Source organism: Leptodactylus fuscus, chromosome 4, assembly GCF_031893055.1.
Source record: "Leptodactylus fuscus isolate aLepFus1 chromosome 4, aLepFus1.hap2, whole genome shotgun sequence".
NCBI classification, from domain to species: Eukaryota; Metazoa; Chordata; class Amphibia; order Anura; family Leptodactylidae; genus Leptodactylus; species Leptodactylus fuscus.
The window spans coordinates 189,968,681-189,988,758 of NC_134268.1; the positions used below are offsets into that span (position 1 = coordinate 189,968,681).

Here is a 20,078-nt window from a genome sequence, read left to right on the forward strand (position 1 = left end):
CAGCCAACAGCAAGCACATTGTTAAGTGAAGGTCATCACTTGACCAATAGTCTCCAGACTTAAAGGAAATATCAGGAAATACTTTATGGGTTACCTATTAGAGATGAGCGAACAGTAAAATGTCCGAGGTTCGATATTCGTTTCGAGTAGCCCCTCAATATTTGACTATTCGAATCGAATATCGAACCCTATTATAGTCTATGGGGGGAAAATGCTTGTTTCAGGGGTAGGCAACATTCGGTCAAATTATACTTACCAAGTCCACGAGTGAGGGTCGGGCTGGATCCTCCGAGAAGTCTTCTCCTTGCAGCATCCCCGCGGCGTCTTCCGGCTCTTCATTCACTCTGCCAGCCATCAGGCCTGGGCAGAGCAACCTGCGCATGCCCGCACTACAAGCTGACATGCGCAGTCGGCTCTGTCCAGGCCCGATGTTTGGCAGAGTGAATGAAGAGCTGGAAGACGCCGCGGGGGAAGCTGCACGGAGAAGACTTCTAAAGGTAGGAGAAGAACCAGCGTTGATTGGCCGACCGTATAGCATTCGGCCAATAAGTGCTGGTTCTGCATTGAACTTTTACATTCGAAAAGCGAGTGGTACTCGATCGAGTACGAGTATTTCGAATACTGTAGTATTCGATCGAATACCTATTCGATCGAGTACTACTCGCTCATCTCTATTACCTATCAGTTTTGTGACACTTGGTTTCTCATCATCTCAGAGGGTATATGAGTCTACACATTGCTTGCTCTTCTGTCCTCTTTGAGGACTGACTACTTCTGTCCCATTGTATTAGCAAGGATCATAAGGGCTCTGCTAAGGGTGCCCCTTCATTTTTAATGGACTCTACTTGACTCTCCTTAGTACCTGAACCTTCATTGATCAAAACCCCTCTATTTTTGTATTATATAGTCCATTTAGACCAGCTGCCCATACTACTAAGGACAAGGGATAAAATTTGGATTAGTGGTGGCCTCATCAGTATGGGGGACCAGAGTTGTATGGCGCGCTAGATGAGTATGTCTACTTTCACTCCTCATAACTTTATGGGAGATTCAGAAGAAGTCAAACAAGAATAAGGAGAAATAAGGGACTCCAGAACTAGTACTAGGACCTAGAAATTATTTATGTGCATGCTTATACGTTTTCATGAAGACAATGGGAAAGATACTCGGAATGTGTTAAAAATCAATTTGTGATGAAGGGACATCATTTTTAACATCTGTGAATTCATCTTTTATAAACAGTCAAGTCTTTGACTTTCCGGAAGATGGGAAGGATAATTGGAAGGCGATTGATTTCATTTCATGAAAGTTACTTTGGAGATTGTTTTCATAGTTTATCAATATTTCCCTTCTCCCTTCAAGCACATATGAACGATTCTGTGGCAGAACCGAACGTCTCTTCTAAGTCTCATTATATAATGTTTTCTCTATTGAACTGCATTGCTCATTCTGCATTTTTCTGAAAACTTTTATGTGCTTGGTTACATCTCTATTTGATGAGTGCAAAACATGTAAACAAATTGAAAAACAACTTGACAACGTTCTTTTATCTTTTAAGAGCTTTGATCAATAGGTTTTCCAGTGTTTATGGGACTCTCGAGGTTTTTAGAACATTAGCTTATTTTATAACAATAGATTTTCGTGGTTTAACTATTAAGATAACACATTAAAGCCCTTGTTTTATACATACAGAGAAGATAGTCACAGAGCTGGATTAAGATGTTAGGGCTGGGTTCTCAGTAGTGTTCTTGGTTTCCTTAATCTTATTGTTATTAACTTTAATATGGTTTGTCCAACTTTTTACCCGACAAAATAGTGCACTATTTTGTGTGGTTTTGTAGAGGAGATGGAGTCTACACCATATAAAACTAAACATAGATATACAGTATATGTCTTCTGCTAGCTGGCATATGATATATGATTTGGTCAGGCACGTCTCCCCTCCCCCCATCATAGGGCTTTGGGAGTAAACTGCTGCCCTACAGCTCTGGCAGCAGCTTAGCATTGACCATGCGCCATTCTCTTCCCACATCTGTTGCCAGCAGAAGTCAGAAAGTCCCCAAACACATTAGACGCTTGGTCAGGCCTGCATAAATTAGTAGGTTCGGCTGGTGCATGACCAGGTTTATAGTATGAGTCTTTGAAATAAACAGAACATTAAATACAGAATAATATATATAGAATCATATGCAAAATGACAATAAAGTACCCAATGGATGTCCAAAACATGCATGTTCACATATGGGAGATATGATTTAGGAGCTGTTTCGGGAATCCTACTCATAGATTTCAGCTAATTCTATTAAAATTAATGGGACAGTTACACAATATTTTTTTTTCTATCTAGATTGTGAGCTCCATATAGGGATCACAATGTACTTTTTTTTCCCCCTATCAGTATGTTTTTGCAGAATGGGAGGAAATCCACACAAACACAGGGAGAACATACAAACTCCTTGCAGATGTTGTTCCTGATGGGATTTGAACACCAGGACTCCAGCGCATTATGCTATGTATGAACACAGCTTTACCCCTAGTTACTATTTACTATAATATGGCTTACTAGGTTTGCAGTGTCTTGTTTTCTCTTGGATATTAATCAATGGCAGACACCCTGCTGGGCTACATATAAGATGCATGCACTGTGCCTGGTAGAGCTTCAGGAGGTTTTTTTGCTCATCCAATGGCTGAACATGCTTTATTGTAATGTCTCTGCCTGTTCTGGTCTCTGCGCCACTCTCCGCTCGCACATTGCGATGCAGAAGGCGTGCTCAGTTTGATTCTTTGCTTAGAGTTTTTTGTTGCTCTGTCTGAACACTGCTCTGTTACCTCTCCTCTGTAATTGAATTTCCACCACATCCATCTCCTGCACCTTGTTTCCTTCTGCTTCTCTAATAGTTAATCTGAGCCTTGCCTGTGTGATTGACAGCCTGTCTACCAATCAAGTCTGGGGCAGGTCCTAGTCTTCCTATATACAAATCATTAGCCCACACAGGTTTGCTGGCTATTGTGACTCTCCTTAGACTATGGCCCTGCTAAGCTCCTCTTTCGGCTATTATTGTATTACTGACCTCTGACCTTTGGCTTGCTTTGTGATTTCTCTTTTGGATTATGATTTTATACTGCTCTGTCTCTCTGGCTTTGACCTTTGGCTTACTGATTTCGCTTCTGTGTTGTTTGTCCTTTCTTGTTTTGTGTGACACTTATTTCAGAGAAGGGACTGTCGCCAAGTTGCTCCTGTCATTAGGACAGTGTGGCAAGCAGGTAGGGACAGGACCTGAGTCGAGTTTAGAGCTCACTGTCTCTGTCTTCCCTTCTTCCTGTTTCAGAAGCAGCACTAGGGAATTGCTCAACTAGCAATTCCCTTACACTTTACTATATGCATACATCTCTACTATAGCTGAGCAATAAGATTCATGCTACTGTGAGGGTGTGTTTGTGTTTCTACATTTTGAATATTCCCAAGACTATTTAATAGCTTAGCTTACTGATGGCTGCCTGCCCTGAGCTATATCTGTATATATTAAGTGAACTTATTTTACTTCTTAAAGCCAAAACCAAAAACCAAAATTCTTAGGTCACTGCTATAGACCATTATGATAAGCAGCCTACTTTGATCTTCCACTGATTGTGCATTCTATGTGGGTTCTATGTTTTTCCAGTGTTCCATTCCATTCTGAATTTCATTGAGCAGCCCTATATCATATTGAAATGGAGGATCAGACTGGATACTTAGTCATGTGCATGAAGCCTTAGACAACTTTTCTTACCAATCATTATTTCCAAACCACTAGACTAGAGAAAGAAAGAAAGAAAGAAAGAAAGAAAGAAAGAAAGAAAGAAAGAAAGAAAGAAAGAAAGAAAGAAAGAAAGAAAGAAAGAAAGAAAGAAAGAAAGAAAATTCTACCTATATAAGAAAAAAAAACAATAACTGGCTTTGGGGCTTAGCTTTCCTGGTTTCATTTTTCAGAATTTCAGACAGAACAGTGGGGAGAGGCTCATTCTGCAGTTAGCTGGTGTACAGGCCCAAGACAGGATTAAGAGGGAATATTGATACTCGTAGAAGAATTCTTAAGTTTTTATAGTTTTGATTGTAAAACTGTAAAAAGTATATACAGGCCAATGGTACAACTCTGGGGCTCTGTTTGAAGATGTTGTGGCATTATGATGAGTGCTACCATATCTTCATTGTTGACATCTATCTGTACACCAGAACGCTAGTCACTAAATAGTAGCCATTTTGGGTATTAGAGTTCTGTTCCATTCAAATGAATAGTGCAAAGCTGCCGCACCTTGCACAAATGCTACTATATAGACAACTTGTAATATAAGCAATGAAGTGGATACCTGGCCCCTTAAAATAACAAATCAGTAGAGATGACTTAAGTTAGACCCTGTCCAATTGGATATTAATGGTCAATCGTATGACTAGACCACTGGTAGTATAAACGCAGAGAACCCCTTTAACTTCAGACTTCTGAAGATTTCCTGTAAAAATGAGTGGTAGGAGATAAAATAGTTTTGAATCTGAGTTGTTTGGCCACAGGTTTGACAAAGTAAACTGTGTAGAAACTCTTTGTATCTCAGAGGAACCAGGAGATTTCAGAATTTAGCTTTGGATTTGAGAAAATGAAATAACTATCTAACTCCGACTCAGTGAAGTAAACAAAGATCTGCAAAGTTACTAAACTTTTAATGTAAGTATAAACTATAACTATGTTAAAAGTAATGTTTTCCTTCAAACAGCTATTCTCAGCAGGGCTTCCGAGAATTTTACGTTCCCCACTGTTGCCCTGGAAATCTGTCACAGGTACATTATTTAGAATCAAATATTCTGGAAAATTCTTCTCTTCTGGTGGTTGTTATCACTGAATTGTGACATATAAATGACAACCTGCCCAAAATATTCTACATGAGTAATTGAAGTATTCCCACTGTACCCTACTAAAGGTATGTATTATATAAAAAGTGTTGACGTGTATTAATCCAGTTGTTCTACAACAACAGACAGAAAAAATAATATTGAACCATTAGTTTAATAATGTAGGTAAAAATATTGGTTCAGAATGGTCTCAAACACAATGTACTCTTTGTACCAACCATATCAACCGATCAGAGCTGATTCCTCACTTAGATTACAGACCTCTAGCACTGACATCCCAGTTGATGAAGGTCCTAGAGAGACTGGTCCTGACACATCTCGGACCTCTAGTGAGCTCGGCTACGGACCCCCTCCAGTTTGCCTTTTGGACAGGCATTGAGGTGGTTGATGCCATCATCCACCTTCTTCACGTAGCTCTCTCTCACCTGGAGAAACCCGGGAACACTGTGAGAATAATGTTCTTTGATTTCTCCAGTGCTTTTAACAACATTCAGCCAGGGCTACTGAGAGATAAGCTGGGCCTTGTTGGAGTGGACCACCACCTCTATAACAGGATCCTAGACTGCCTCACAAGCCGACCTCAGTATGTGAGAGGCTGGGGCTATGTTCTGACACTGATATCTGTAGTACAGGGGCACCACAAGGTACAGTTCTTGCCCCTTTCCTCTTCACACTGTACACTGCTGACTTTAGGTGCAACTCATCTAGCTGTTACTTACAAAAGTACTCCGGTGACTCTGCTATAGTCGGCCTCATCACTGATGGAGACGATAGAGAGTACAGAGACTTAAACCGGGATTTTATGGAATGGTGCCATTGGAACCACCTCAGGATTAATGCTGGGAAGACCAAGGAAATGGTGGTGGACTTTAGTAAGTGGAGAAGTGCCCCAAATCCAGTGCACATCCAGGAGACAAGTATTGAGATAGTCATGACCTATAAATACCTGGGTGTGCTCCTCAGTAATAAGTTGGACTGGGCTGATCACCTGGATGCACTGCACAGAAAGTCTCTACCTGCTCAGGAGGTTGAGGATCTTCGGAGTCCAGGGGCCACTTCTTACCTTTTTCAACTCTGTGGTAGCATCAGCCATCTTCTTCGGAGTGGCCTGCCAGGGGAGTAGCATAGCAGCCAGGGACAGAAATAGACTTGACAGGCTGATTAGATGGGCCAGCTCTGTTCTGGGGAGCCCCCGGACTCAGTACAGGTAGAAGGATACTGTCTGTGTTGAGCTCCATGTTGCAGAACAAATCCTATCTCATATATGAGACCTTGACCTGGCACTGGGCAGTATTGTGAGTGACCGACTGCTTCACCCCAAGTCTGAGAAGAAGTGCTATCGGAGATCCTTCCTCCCAACCATGGTCAGGCTGTATAATAAACATCAGGCTAAGTGATCACCATGCACCGAGAAGTAAATGATCGTGAAGTATTTCTTTTAATTTTAGTTGTTATGACTCCTAGTATCTTTTCTATCTGCTATGAGCTTGTATGTGTTCTTTTCTTGAAATATATTACTGTATTATCCGTGCTGCTGTAACACACTGAATTTCCCCATAATGGGATTATTGAAGGATTATCTTATCTTATCTTATCTTATTATTGCATCTTGAAAGTTGAAATATCTAATAAACGTTTGACACAGTTTTGTATATGAGGTCATTTGTGCCAGAAGCTATCTATAAACGTAAAGGGAATCTGTCACCAGCATCCAGCATATCAGCCCAGCCCCGAAGACAGATAGCTTAGGGTCACCTGAATCAAGCATTCTATTCCCCATGTGAATAAGTGTCTCCACTGCCAAGATATCACTGTTTTGACCAAATTCTAATGAGTTGTTTAAAGGGTGTTGCTGCTTACCTGGCTTATTTGCATATTGACAAAAACCAGTGCTATCTCGGTAACAGAGACACAAGGGGAAAACAGCTTTTGATTCAGGTGATCCAAGCCTATTTAAGTACAGGGGATGAGTTGATGTGATAGGTTCAGAACTACCACTTTCCTATCTAAATTCTGCTGAAAATTACATGTCTATACCAAAATGTATGAAATATTCTGAAAGAGTTTCATTCTTGTTTGTGGATTTTGTCTTATATTGTAACTTATCCATATTGGATAGAGTAGTGCCTAGTAGTAGTGCCTAGTAGTTCCTGCTAGTGCCTAGTAGTGCCTCAGATTTAGGATCCGACCACTGGGGGTTTCACATGTCTCGAGAACAGGATTGTTTTGCTCCCCTTTGGAGTGATGGTTAGACAAATGTTCCCCCATTCCTTTGATTTCATTGGGACTGCCATAGTCAAGTGCTGTACTTTGGATATTCCTGGCCGTTTCATTGAAATGAATGGGGCACATTCTGATCCCTTCTCGGAACAGGGATTCTAATGCTGAAGTCATTGCTAGATATCTCTGGCAGTGACTTATCTACTAAAGAAACAAAGACTCAGGCTGGATAAAATTCAACATGAGCAACTTGACCATGACCATCCATTGCAGGAAAGACAGAAGGCCACCATACACGTAACATCAATTAGTTAGCCGAGTTTGCCAAAATCAACAATTTTTCTCTTATGTGTATTTGGATTTCTACTTGCGCAAAAGAGTTGCACAGTTCTAATGCACTTGAGATAACTTCTAAGCAACTACATATAGATAAAAAAAAATTCCTTTGGCGCATTTGTTTAACTAATGATTTGCAGACGTGCTGGATGAAAGCAATTACATTGTCAGTTTGCTTGAGTAAAGTAGTCGGTAATGAGTTGACAGACTGTGATTGAGCAATTATGGAAATCTGTTATGAAAAACAAAATGGCTTTTATTTGTTCCTGTAATTCCTCTATCAGGTTATCTATTAAGAAACTGTCACCGTGTTACATTTAGTGTGACTATAAAACTGTTACCAAAGGCAGGGAGCAGGAACATGAGTGTTAAATCCATTGTCACCTCAATTGACCCATCTGGTGAGAAGAACATAAACACAGAAAATACAATCTCAGAAACACTATGTGCTCCAGAGTGGACAATTACTATGAGCTGAAAGAGCTGCCATTGAGCTCGGCTCATCTCGGGCTTCATACTGGGAGTAATACTTATGAAAATAGGTTACACATAATTGCCTTTAAAAAATACGTAGTTAGCACTAGACTCAAAAAGGGTCCTCAAGAGGGGCTCTTTACATCCGACAAGTCTTCGCTGGTATATAAAACATAGTCAACGAGGGAAGGCCAACTTTTACATCGTGCACATGGGGGCACTTTGCATCTGCCCATGCTGTTCAGGACCTGGTTACTATAGATTTGTACAAGTCTATTAAAGTTCCTTTACTTTTAGTCACTAGTATATATCTAATATAGAAACACAAAGCCTATAACTGTACAGCAATAGTATGATTATTATATTCTATTTATTGCATACTGATCCTATGATGATTTTGTCTCAGTGACCATGTGAGAAAATGTAACGACTGAAGACTGCTAAAGTTTATTCTGCTATACAACTTACTGCTTCTCCTTTTTAACCAGACTTGTTTAGGTGTCCTCCATTACACAGTCTTTAATCTTGTGGATATTTATATTTTATTTACAAAAAAAAAAATCCAAAATTAGCCATGTCCAGGGACATACAGATATAGCCACCTTCAACACAAATCTGATAACACTTTGTTAATTCACAACAAGAGCCATTGAAAGCACTAAAAAACAGTTGAGTTAAAATGAGCAGCCACTTTTTTCATTAATGTGTTAGTCATGTTAAATTTTGCTATGTCTGTGCTATCTGTCAAATTTTAGTGTATGCTCATGATAACTGCATTGAATGGAAGTCCATGGTCAAAGACATACTGTAACAGTCTCGGTCTGGTTCAGAGTCTTTGCAAAGTTGATAATGTAGGTAGGAGGAAGCCAGTGGTCAATACACAGGATGAGCATCAGTATTGGAGGAGAAGCCAAATATCATAGTCAGGACAAAGCCAATGGTCGATGCACAAGATGAGCGTCAGTATTAGAGGAGAAGGTAAATACCATAGTCAGGAGGAAGCCAATGGTCAATGCACAAGGTGAGCATCAGTATTAGAGGAGTAGGCAAATACCATAGGCAGGAGAATGCCAGTGGCCGATGCACATGATGAGCGTCAGTATTAGCAGCAGAGTAGAAGAGACTGGCTAGATTACAGGCTGAGAGTGCAATAATCTCACAAAGCAGGAAGTGCAAGGCTGGGTTTAAATAGGATGTTCAATCAGAGAACAAGGTGGAGCAAACCAGAGATGCAGGAACTGAAACTAGAAACTAGAGGCAATGGAAAGTAAGCTTCAGTGCAGCATCAGGAAGCCAAATATCTCAGCTGGAAGAGCTGCAGCCTGGGACACCGAAGTCCTTGGGGTTAATATGCCAATATACACTCACCGGCCACTTTATTAGGTACACCATGCTAGTAACGGGTTGGACACCCTTTTGCCTTCAGAACTGCCTCAATTCTTCGTGGCATAGATACAACAAGGTGCTGGAAGCATTCCTCAGAGATTTTGGTCCATATTGACATGATGGCATCACACAGTTGCCGCAGATTTGTCGGCTGCACATCCATGATGCGAATCTCTCGTTCCACCACATCCCAGAGATGCTCTATTGGATTGAGATCTGGTGACTGTGGAGGCCATTGGAGTACAGTGAACTCATTGTCATGTTCAAGAAACCAGTCTGAGATGATTCCAGCTTTATGACATGGCATTGCATTATCATGCTGAAAGTAGCCATCAGATGTTGGGTACATTGTGGTCATAAAGGGATGGACATGGTCAGCAACAATACTCAGGTAGGCTTTGGCATTGCAACGATGCTCAATTGGTACCAAGGGGCCCAAAGAGTGCCAAGAAAATATTCCCCACACCATGACACCACCACCACCAGCCTGAACCGTTGATACAAGGCAGGATGGATCCATGCTTTCATGTTGTTGACGCCAAATTCTGACCCTACCATCCGAATGTCGCAACAGAAATCGAGACTCATCAGACCAGGCAACGTTTTTCCAATCTTCAATTGTCCAATTTCGATGAGCTTGTGCAAATTGTAGCCTCAGTTTCCTGTTCTTAGCTGAAAGGAGTGGCACCCGGTGTGGTCTTCTGCTGCTGTAGCCCATCTGCCTCAAAGTTCGACGTACTGTGCGTTCAGAGATGCTCTTCTGGCTACCTTGGTTGTAACGGGTGGCTATTTGAGTCACTGTTGCCTTTCTATCAGCTCGAACCAGTCTGGCCATTCTCCTCTGACCTCTGGCATCAACAACGCATTTCCGCCCACAGAACTGCCGCTCACTGGATGTTTTTTCTTTTTCGGACCATTCTCTGTAAACCCTAGAGATGGTTGTGCGTGAAAATCCCAGTAGATCAGCAGTTTCTGAAATACTCAGACCAGCCCTTCTGGCACCAACAACCATGCCACGTTCAAAGGCACTCAAATCACCTTTCTTCCCCATACTGATGCTCGGTTTGAACTGCAGGAGATTGTCTTGACCATGTCTACATGCCAAAATGCACTGAGTTGCCGCCATGTGATTGGCTGATTAGAAATTAAGTGTTAACGAGCAGTTGGACAGGTGTACCTAATAAAGTGGCCGGTGAGTGTATAGTTATACCCTTCATAAAAGGATGAAGTATAGCCCCATCCTCCAAAGACCAGCAAGTGGCAGGGAAGCTGCATACATGCATATGCTTCTGGCCTGTGTTATTCTCTCCCTTCCTCTTCTGTCTTTCTCAACTGAGCAACTGCCTGAATCAAGTTACAACAGCCAGTAAAGAACTCCCTCTGTTGTAACCTTAGGCAGTGGAGGTTGCTATTCCTCTCTTCATATCATTTCTTCAGTACTCCCATGATAAGTTTCCTCTTCCCCCTTCCTGCTACAACCATTATCTTACATTAAATTTCTCATCCATTTGTGAAGCTGTCCCAGTCTAAATCTGAGAACCAAAAAGCAGAAGATAGGAAATTTTAGATTATAGTTTGTACTAGTGGCCAATGTGAAATATCTCAAGGTATTTTTTGTTTTTGTGTTATATTGTTGGCTGCTATAGCTATTCTGGGAATACTGAGTCTCCAAAATGATCTTTAGTAGCCCCTGGTGCCCTTGTAGAAAATCTAAGTGAGGCTCTATATAAGTAGATGTCATAGTAACTTTTTAGTAGATGTATGAAGATTGGTGAAGTATGATAGACACCATAGGCATCAAGACGTGTGGTAGCCATACTGGGTACTGTTTTGTAAAGCATCTTAAGTATTATAAACACTAATGACAACCGTACCATTTCTTGGATGATAACAACCATTTCCAGCAGGTCTATCTTAAAACATTGGATTGTGTCTACATTTTCATTTCCAAGAAGGAAAGCTTGGAGCAAATTACTAGTTACTGTGAGATTTAGTATAGCAGCTATTGATTCATATAAGCAGACATTTGGCTGCGCTTTCTGAGGTGTAGGATGTTTGTTTTGCAATTAGCGTTCCATTGGAAAGGAAAGAATCTAAGTAAATACAAACCTGTCGAAAATGTCTATTATCTATTCTGAAAAACAAATCATATATATATATATATAGATATATATATATATATATATATATATATATATATATATATATATAGTGGGTTAGCAGTCAGAAATCTAACTGCAAATGCTTCAAATGCAAAATCTGGTCCCCAGCTTACAGGAATGTGGGGGAGGTAGCTCGGTAGAAGCAGTGGTGTGGACCCAACCAGTCAAAGACAGGGACACAAGATATGTAGAAAACTGGTTTCTTTAGAAAAAAAACAGGAAAATAAATAAATCTTCATTTCAGGCACAAAAGTAGCAAAATAAAATGCAGCCTTAACTTCAGGCAAAATAATAAGAAACCAAATCCTGCTCGTCTGAGCAATTAACTAAACAGTAAATAATAAACTAACTATAAGTGTGGCTTACTAACAGCCACACAAACCAACAAATTATCACAATACAGTCTCACTGGATTAAGGGTTACAGGAGAGACCCAGACGCCTCCTCTCACTCCCTGGATCTGCCCTAGAATGTAGGCTCTGCAGCCTTTTATGGGCCAGTAGCGAGCCTATGACCTACACCTGGGCTGAAGCCTACTCCAGACCCAGCCTGGACCACACATAGGGCAGAAGCCTGCGGCTGATATAGTGGGACTCCAGCACTCTGCCTGTCACCTTCTCACATGAGCCATTTGTAATACTTGCCTTGTAGTCAGTCCTTTGGGCCTCTTCATACTGCTGGCTTTGGTTACAAAAGCTACCTAAGGCTAATATTACTGGTGTTCCAGATCTTTTGAAAGAGGAGAGTTAATTTTTTTTAGGTCAGGAAATGTTCTAATACCAAAGTTGGTTAAATGTCATTATTGATTTGAAAGGAGAAATGAAGGACCGGCTGCGCCCTGCGTGATGTGCGAGGAATTATAGTGGTCGGAACAATTTTAACATGATTAGAATTATAAACCTGGTCAGAGAAGTAATCTGTCAAATCCAACCAATAAAGTGCACTTGAGTCGACAGTACCCACATGATTGTTTTTTGGCTAATGGAAAACTTTGCTTCAGACCTGCTTATGATCCTAACAATACACCATAGGATATCCATTTAGGCTTACAAAAATATCCATTTTTATAGGAGAAAGTTCAACGAATATTTCACCATACTATTCGGCAATGTTTCTATACTGATGTTACAAAACTCCTTATTTTTTATCTTCCTATGTCGTGTTTTATTGCGATGGTGCTGCAATAGTGTTGTCTTCCCTCCAGGTCCCTGTTCTATTGTGATCAGTAGTTATGGGGGGTGGGGAGGACTTATCATAAATGGATTTTTCAAGTCTGTTTTGCTGGATTCTGCATCACGTTTGATAAATTGGGTTCATCTTGTGATACATATTTTGTGGAATATCTGCAACTGAAATCTTCCAACCATCGTCAGAAAGATTTACTACTCCCATTCACTTCGATGGGTGGTTTGGATTGAATAAACCCCAAGATCAGGACACTTTTTTTAAGATGATTTTTTTTATTTAGTTCAGCTGTAAAATTTACACGTCCTGAGATTCTACTTCGCTATAACTATTCCATTTTATGAAGCTTTGAGACCAGAAAACAGTGTAGAACACTATCAGGGCTCCTAGGAACCTATCTGTCCAGTTCCTTGGTCTCTAAGGTGAACAACAAGGTTATGTCAAAGTGAAATGTGACACTATTATATTCTGGGGTCTCTTTAGGGGAGGTGGAAAAAATAAATTAATGCTCACCTTCCATTACCTCTCTTGAGCCTTGTGACATCCAGGGCTCTTCTATGATATCATTGGCCTGGGGGTTACAGCTGAGGCCTGCAATTGGGCCACCAATGGTCGCATGGGAATGCCATGACACTCATTGTGCACAATATTTATTATCATTATTGCTACACAATATTCTATTAAGATGATGTTCCTCGGTTCCTGTGCTGTGTTTTGTTGTCTCAGTAGTCTTTATTCATATTCTGTATTTTATTATGGCTGTATAATAATAACCTCTGTCTTGATTTATAATTTATCCTATTGTGTTGGTGCCACAACGGACTGGATATTCATTTACACGTTGTGTTCCTCTGTAATGGTGTCACAATAGTGTTTGTCGTTGATGTAACAAACCCTTTTGTCCGTACCCCGAGGCTATTCTCTACTATAATTATATCCCAGTAGGGTTTGTCTTTATTATTAGACTTTTCTATATTATAATTGTCACCTTTGTGTTAAAGAGGGTCTGTCGCTAGGTCTCGATAGATCAGTGACATACATCGTATGGTGCTGTCACGCTGAGCATTTTGGAATTTTGTTTATACAAATCCGTTCAATCTTTAGGAGGTTATTCACATTAACCAATAAGACTTTATTAATAATATGATGTGTGTATACTTACTCTCATTGAAAAAAAAAAAATAATGCACCAAGATGGAGTTGTTGGAATTGAATGAAACTTTTTGTGTATGAATGTAATAATGATATATATAAGAGGTTACATGAAGTGAAAGGAGAAGTTATTGGGGAAAACTTACAATTGGGAGGAGTCTGTAGTACCCTACTGGGCCACCTGTAGCCTGGATACATAATGAGATATAGATGAATATGGAGACATACAGGTTCTATATGGAATCCTATGATTTTGCAGCTGGATCTGCACACTCCTAGGTTGCTGATGTTGGCCCTATAAATATTCAATTGGTAATAAATCTGTTGATGCAAGTGTTGCAGTCTGTTAGAGACCCTTGCACCGTGTTGCATTACCCTGCTGGAAAATCCCAGTAGTCGATGGTCCATAGCCTATTTGCCATTTTTGTGTTCCATCCCAAAACCACTGCTCTCAACACTTCCAAACAGCTAGGACATTAGGGCCTATATGTTGGACCATTTGTCAAAACAACGATCCTGGGCATAATCTCTTTGAGCGTATTGTACCTGCATCTCAAATAGTCAATGATCTCTCACCAAGAGTACATTACCCTATAGTAGCCTCTGATAGGCACTTTACATAGCATCAGGGAAAACTTTTACATCCTCTTGTGGTAAGACCTAGTATCTGATCAGACCGCACCTGTAACCATTTACATAAGACAACTGCATGCCAAGATTTGCAGCAATCCGAAATTTCTATCTGAGTGTGTTGCGACACTTCTATACCACGAGCCAGCCACCAACATCGGACATTCACTAATTCTTTCAAAGTCTACGTCCAGATGCCAGAAACTTACTACATGCCACCATACAATCTGCATCTAAACTAGTGCAAATAACAATAAGCATGTTTTATTTTGTTTGTCAGCTTCACCGATTGAAAATTCATCCAAATGTTCAGGTTACGATGGAAAATGCCAGGAAACTAAATTGGCATTTCTATGAAAAACAAAATGATTCCCAGTCTGCGAGCTATAGGTTAATTCTGATGAGTGGAATACGCTTCGGAATATATTTTTTATTTTGACATTTTTTACGCTTTACTGTAATGATTGATGAAAACGATAACTGAAGGGATCAAAAACATTTAACAAGCAAAGTGTGAAATAAGAAGTTGCCTAAAGCATATTTTCCATTATAGGCTCCAAACAGTTGATTGTAAAAGCGAGAACCAAACCTCGTGTTAAGTATTCATTCCTAATATGAAAATATGGCCATATTACATGTGGGGTTTGTATGTGTCCAGTGCTTAAGATATGTGGTCTGTAAGAATCTTACAATCTATAAGCACTAGGGATAGACCGATATTTAGTAGTCACTGATAAGAGGATGTCATCAATTAATAACTATAATAATTGATACTATATTATAAATGACAATTAGGGTTGAGCCGATCTTGACTTTTCAGGATCGATTTTAAAATCCGATTTCCGATCATTTTTCATTCGAACCCGATCTTGATCCCAATTCCGATCCCAATGCAAGTCAATGGGATTTTTTTATTAATCGGAGATGGGAGTTTAAAAGGAATCCTATTCACTATACAGCATGGAATCTAACAATTGAACGCTTTAATTGTTAGAATCCACGCTGTGTAGTGAATCACTAAGTAGCCAGAGGATTTTTTTTTTCCCCCCTAGTGTCCACTTACCTGCAGAGATGGCTGCTCCGGTGCCTGGTGTTCTCCTTCTTCTTCGCCTCGCTGCCACTCCACACTGCTCTTCTCACCTTTCTGCCCCCTGCATCCCAGATTAGGAGAGTGTGGGCGGGTACTGGGAGGGGAGACTTCACGTTTCCCCGCCCTGTACCCACCCACACTCTCCTAAGCCACAAGCCCCGCCTTTCTAGCTCTTTAAACACTAACCCGGGAGGCGGCGGCAGTGAGGCGAGAAGAGCAGCATGGAGCGGCAGCGAAGTGAAGAAGAAGGAGAACACCGGACACTGGAGCAGCCATCTCTGGAGGTAAGTAGCTACTAGAGATGTTAGTTTAGTCTCCCATTAGAATAAATGGAGGCAGCCGTCACGTAGGGGGTTAAGGCTGTGTGCCGGCTGCTTCCATTCATTCCCATGGAACCGCAGCGGAGCCTTCACACTGAGTATACACTCCACTCAGAATGAGCGGAACCTATACTCAGTGTGAAGGCTAAGCAAAACATTGTGGGAAATAGTACCGATCTCAATCCCACCTAAAAAGATCGTGTTCAGAATTCCGATCGCGATCGTGAAATTTTCTTGATCGCCGATCAGAATCCGATCTTTTCCGAACACAATCTCTCAACCCTAATGACAACAGTTCATGAAGCACAGTAGAGAGAATTGAACCCAAAAGCTAAACACATAGCTTATTTATGTTCATAAACACATATGGAAAGTTCTAGGATGTTCTTATCACATCAATATATTAATATGTCACAGAGATTCTAAAATATTCACATTACCATGCCAATATATGGAATCCGCAGGAGTTGGATACATTTGTCCTAATATCAAGGACTCATACATACCCTGTGAATAGTCATTAAAAAACGGTTGAATATAATTCCAAAAACCGCTCAGACCCCAAACAAATATATAGAAGAGGAATGGAAAAACACTTGAGTTGGCTGCTACGGATAAATCCCCGACTGAAGAGGATGAGATATGTAGCAATAGTAAATAAAAAACTTTCCAGCGCCAAAAAATATTTAAATAAAACTTGACTTTTACTTCATGCAACTAAAATTGTAAATACAATGGATCCATATGAAATACAAATAAGAGTAGCTAAAAACGGTGGTTGTTAGGATAACAGGTCGAGTAGGATGCCCGAAAATGAAGTTGCAGTGTTACATACAGTATACTACCTTGACAACAGAGATCAAGAGGCTTTTGGGGAGAAATTGTCTATATATTTCAGTTAGGAATTTATTATTTCCTATTTCTTTTTGGAAAGGTTGAAAGAGATTGTCCCAGAGAGCAATAGTCACGTGTGCACACTTTGGATTTAGGATTATGGAACTGGACAATAGAAGGACAAGATCAGATTAAGGCTTTTCTTCGCATGACTGGGCTTCACAGTTGAGTGCTGGCCATGATCTGTGAGAAAATAGAGATTGTTCTATTTTTTGATGGACTGGAAACATGACTGTTTCAATGGACCCAACATTTATATGATATCTACATTTACTCTAGTGACACAAAGACTTGTAATATGACAAATAAGTAGAAGTTTGACCAATTTGTAATACCAAACTCTTATGGTTTTTGCAGTAATTTATATGCTTATTGATATTTTCTTCCTTTGAATGTGTATATAATTGATTTTTAATACAATGGAATATTTGAATCTTCAAATAATATAACACCTCTTAAATAGTTGAAGTTTTGTTCATAGTTTGTTATTGTTATGTAGGTTTTTTCATGGGGTTTATCCTTATAATTATTGATTTTCATGGATTCTGAGATCACACTTTAAACGAATTGTATGTTGAATCTAACAAACTTTATTGCACGCAGAAATTGGCAGTGTAGCTGCAGCTGTTAACCATATAATTAATTAGTGCAACCTGATGTATTGGGTGCTTGTCACTATTCTATATAACTGTGTTTAGTCTGTATGTTTGATATGCTATAATTAAGGGGTTTCTTTACCCTGAAACGCGTAAGCGATTTTTATAGCACTATGTGTGTTTTTTCTACCTTTTTCTGGATGTCTTCTATGTAAATTGTTTTTAACATGGAATAAATAAAGAAGAAATTTTCATAGTCATGGAGCGTAGCAGACCATCTTCTTTCATACTTACATGTCTTTTTCATATTACCTAGAATTTTTAACAGGACATGTCCCCTGTACCATCTCTACCTAATACAAGACATTACTGTTTTTATATGGGATACAAAAGATTAGAAAAACATGGTGTTACAGCGTTCACTTCAATGGAACTGTAATACCAAACACAAGTGATAGTCAAGTAAAGTTGGGTTTTTGAAAAAAAAATCTAAAACTTCTGTTTATTTTGTACAATCCCTTTAGAGGTATATATGGGACAGCACACAACTCTAAAATGCAGGATCAAATACTGTTCCATGATGATCAAAATGCTGACATGTGAATAAGGCCTGAGAAAGATGGATCAATGTTTTGTTTTTTGTTTTTTTATCCCTATGTTATACATTGACCTTTCTAGTACCAGGCATGACCTATAGCAGTGATGGCAAACCTTTTAGAGTCCGAGTGCCCAAACTGCTAACCCAAAACCAACTAAGTTATCACAAAGTGCCGAAAGGGCAATTTAGCATTAATACTGTGTGGATGGTCTGTGATAATATCACGTGTCTGCTATAAAACAGATACTGCATGATAAAAATAGTGAAGGGCCCACACACAGTACAATCTTCCCCACAGTGACCTCCCACACAGTGCAATCTGCTCCACCGTGGCCCATACACAGTACAATCTGCTCCACAGTGGCCCATATACAGTACAATTTGCTCCACAGTGTGCCCCACATAGTGTCATCTGCTGCAAAGTCGCCCCCACCCAGTATAATCTGTTCCAAAGATGGGCGCCTGCAGAGAGTGCTCTGAGTGCCACCTCTTGCACACGTGCCATAGGTTTGCCATCATGGACCTATAGTATTACTTTTTCCTAGAGTGTTTTTCTATTTTTTTTTTTCAATATTGTAATAATGTGTTCTGTAATAATTTGGTCTTACGTGATCTGCTGCAAGATTTCCCTGCTTTTCTCAGACTCTTCTCTCAGCAGAGGACTCTTCTATTCTGATCCATTAACAATTCTATTTTGTTTGTTTTGCAGGTAAAGAATTATTATTCAGAACTCAGCAAGGCAATGTTGTGAAGCTAAACGTGGAAAAGAACGAGTCGACATTACTGATAGAGAAGAAAATGTTTGTAAGTAGAATTTTCACCATTTCGCATGTGGTGTTGGCCGCGCTCATTCTCGTTGATACTAGTAAGAAAAGACATGCTGTGACCTCTTTAAGGGGAGATACAGAAACTGACAGAAAAAAATAGTGACATGTTCTCTTGGATACTGGATTACAGAGATATTCTCCTTTAGAAGCGGTGATTCTAGAGGAGAAAACCTCAGAAATACAGTGTAAGTGAAGAGGCCTATGAAGTGCCTATGACTCTGGAATACAGAGTGGTATTATATCCTTGTGTCACTCCGGTATTGTGCACATGGCGCTGCTGTATACATGAGTCCAGATAGAATAATATACATGATTACAATACCATATATATTCGAGTACAAGCCGAATCTTTAAGCACAGTTTTTGTGCTGAAAAAGCCCCCCTCGGCTTATACTAGAGTCAAGCAAAAAAAAACTTTTTTTTTTTTTTTTTCTTTTTTTTTTTTTTTTTTGGGGGGGGGGGCGTCTATGACCAGCCTCAATGATAATGTATAGAATCTCACAGAAAATAGTGGGAAAAAAAATTACTGTAAAACACATACATATTAGGTATCCCTGAGTCTGACAGTGCCCGGTCTACTGAATATAGGGGATCTGCAGTGCTCCTGTTCCGTCAGGAAGGGGTTAATAGGAGCAGTGCAGATACCCTATATTCAGCCAGACTGAATTCCACGTGGGGGGGGAAAAACAGTCCTCAAGCTCAGGGAAGGGGCAGACAGACAACCAAAACACCCCCTCCCCTTCCCCAGCACCCAGCAACTACTGCACCCAAAAAACATTTTAATTTTTGACATTTTCCAGTAGCTGCTGCATTTCTCCCGTAGGCTTATACTCAAGTCAATAAGTTTTCCCAGTTTTTTTGTGGTAAAATTAGGAGGGTCGGCTTATACTCGGGTCGGCTTATACTGGAGTATATACAGTACTTTATGTGTGCAACAGCTATACACAGACTGCTACAAGCAATAACAGTATGCTGATGAGCTTTTATTTTACCTTTTAAAGAAGCACACTGACAATTTTTCTTGCCTATATTATGCCATAATCTTGCAGTGTAACGTATTTTATTCCAGTTCAGTTCTACCCATTCATTTGGAACACTTTTATTATGGGATGCCAAGTGTGATTCCCAGACTAGTCTATAGTTTGATCTCATGTGCAGTCGGGTAGTCAGTCTCCCTTCTGTAGCTAAGGCCTGGTTCATATCTGCATCAGTAATCCGTTCGGAGAGTTCGCATGGGGACCCTCCCGAACGGACTACCAAACGCATTGGCAATCGGTGTGCAGTGAGAGAACATGGACCCCATAGACTATAATGCGGTCCGTGTGC

At 40.1% G+C, this 20,078-nt stretch overlaps 1 protein-coding gene across 4 annotated transcripts in view; it reads left to right on the top strand.

Annotated features, from left to right (window-relative positions):
• The window catches only part of DPP6 (dipeptidyl peptidase like 6), a 1,283,113-nt gene that overhangs the window by 1,034,038 nt on the left and 228,997 nt on the right, over nt 1–20,078 (top strand). For all 4 annotated transcript variants that reach the window (XM_075271529.1, XM_075271531.1, XM_075271527.1 and 1 more), the window contains exon 4: nt 18,635–18,729. In XM_075271529.1, the coding sequence (XP_075127630.1) occupies nt 18,635–18,729 (95 nt within the window). The remainder of the gene's footprint in view (nt 1–18,634; nt 18,730–20,078) is intronic.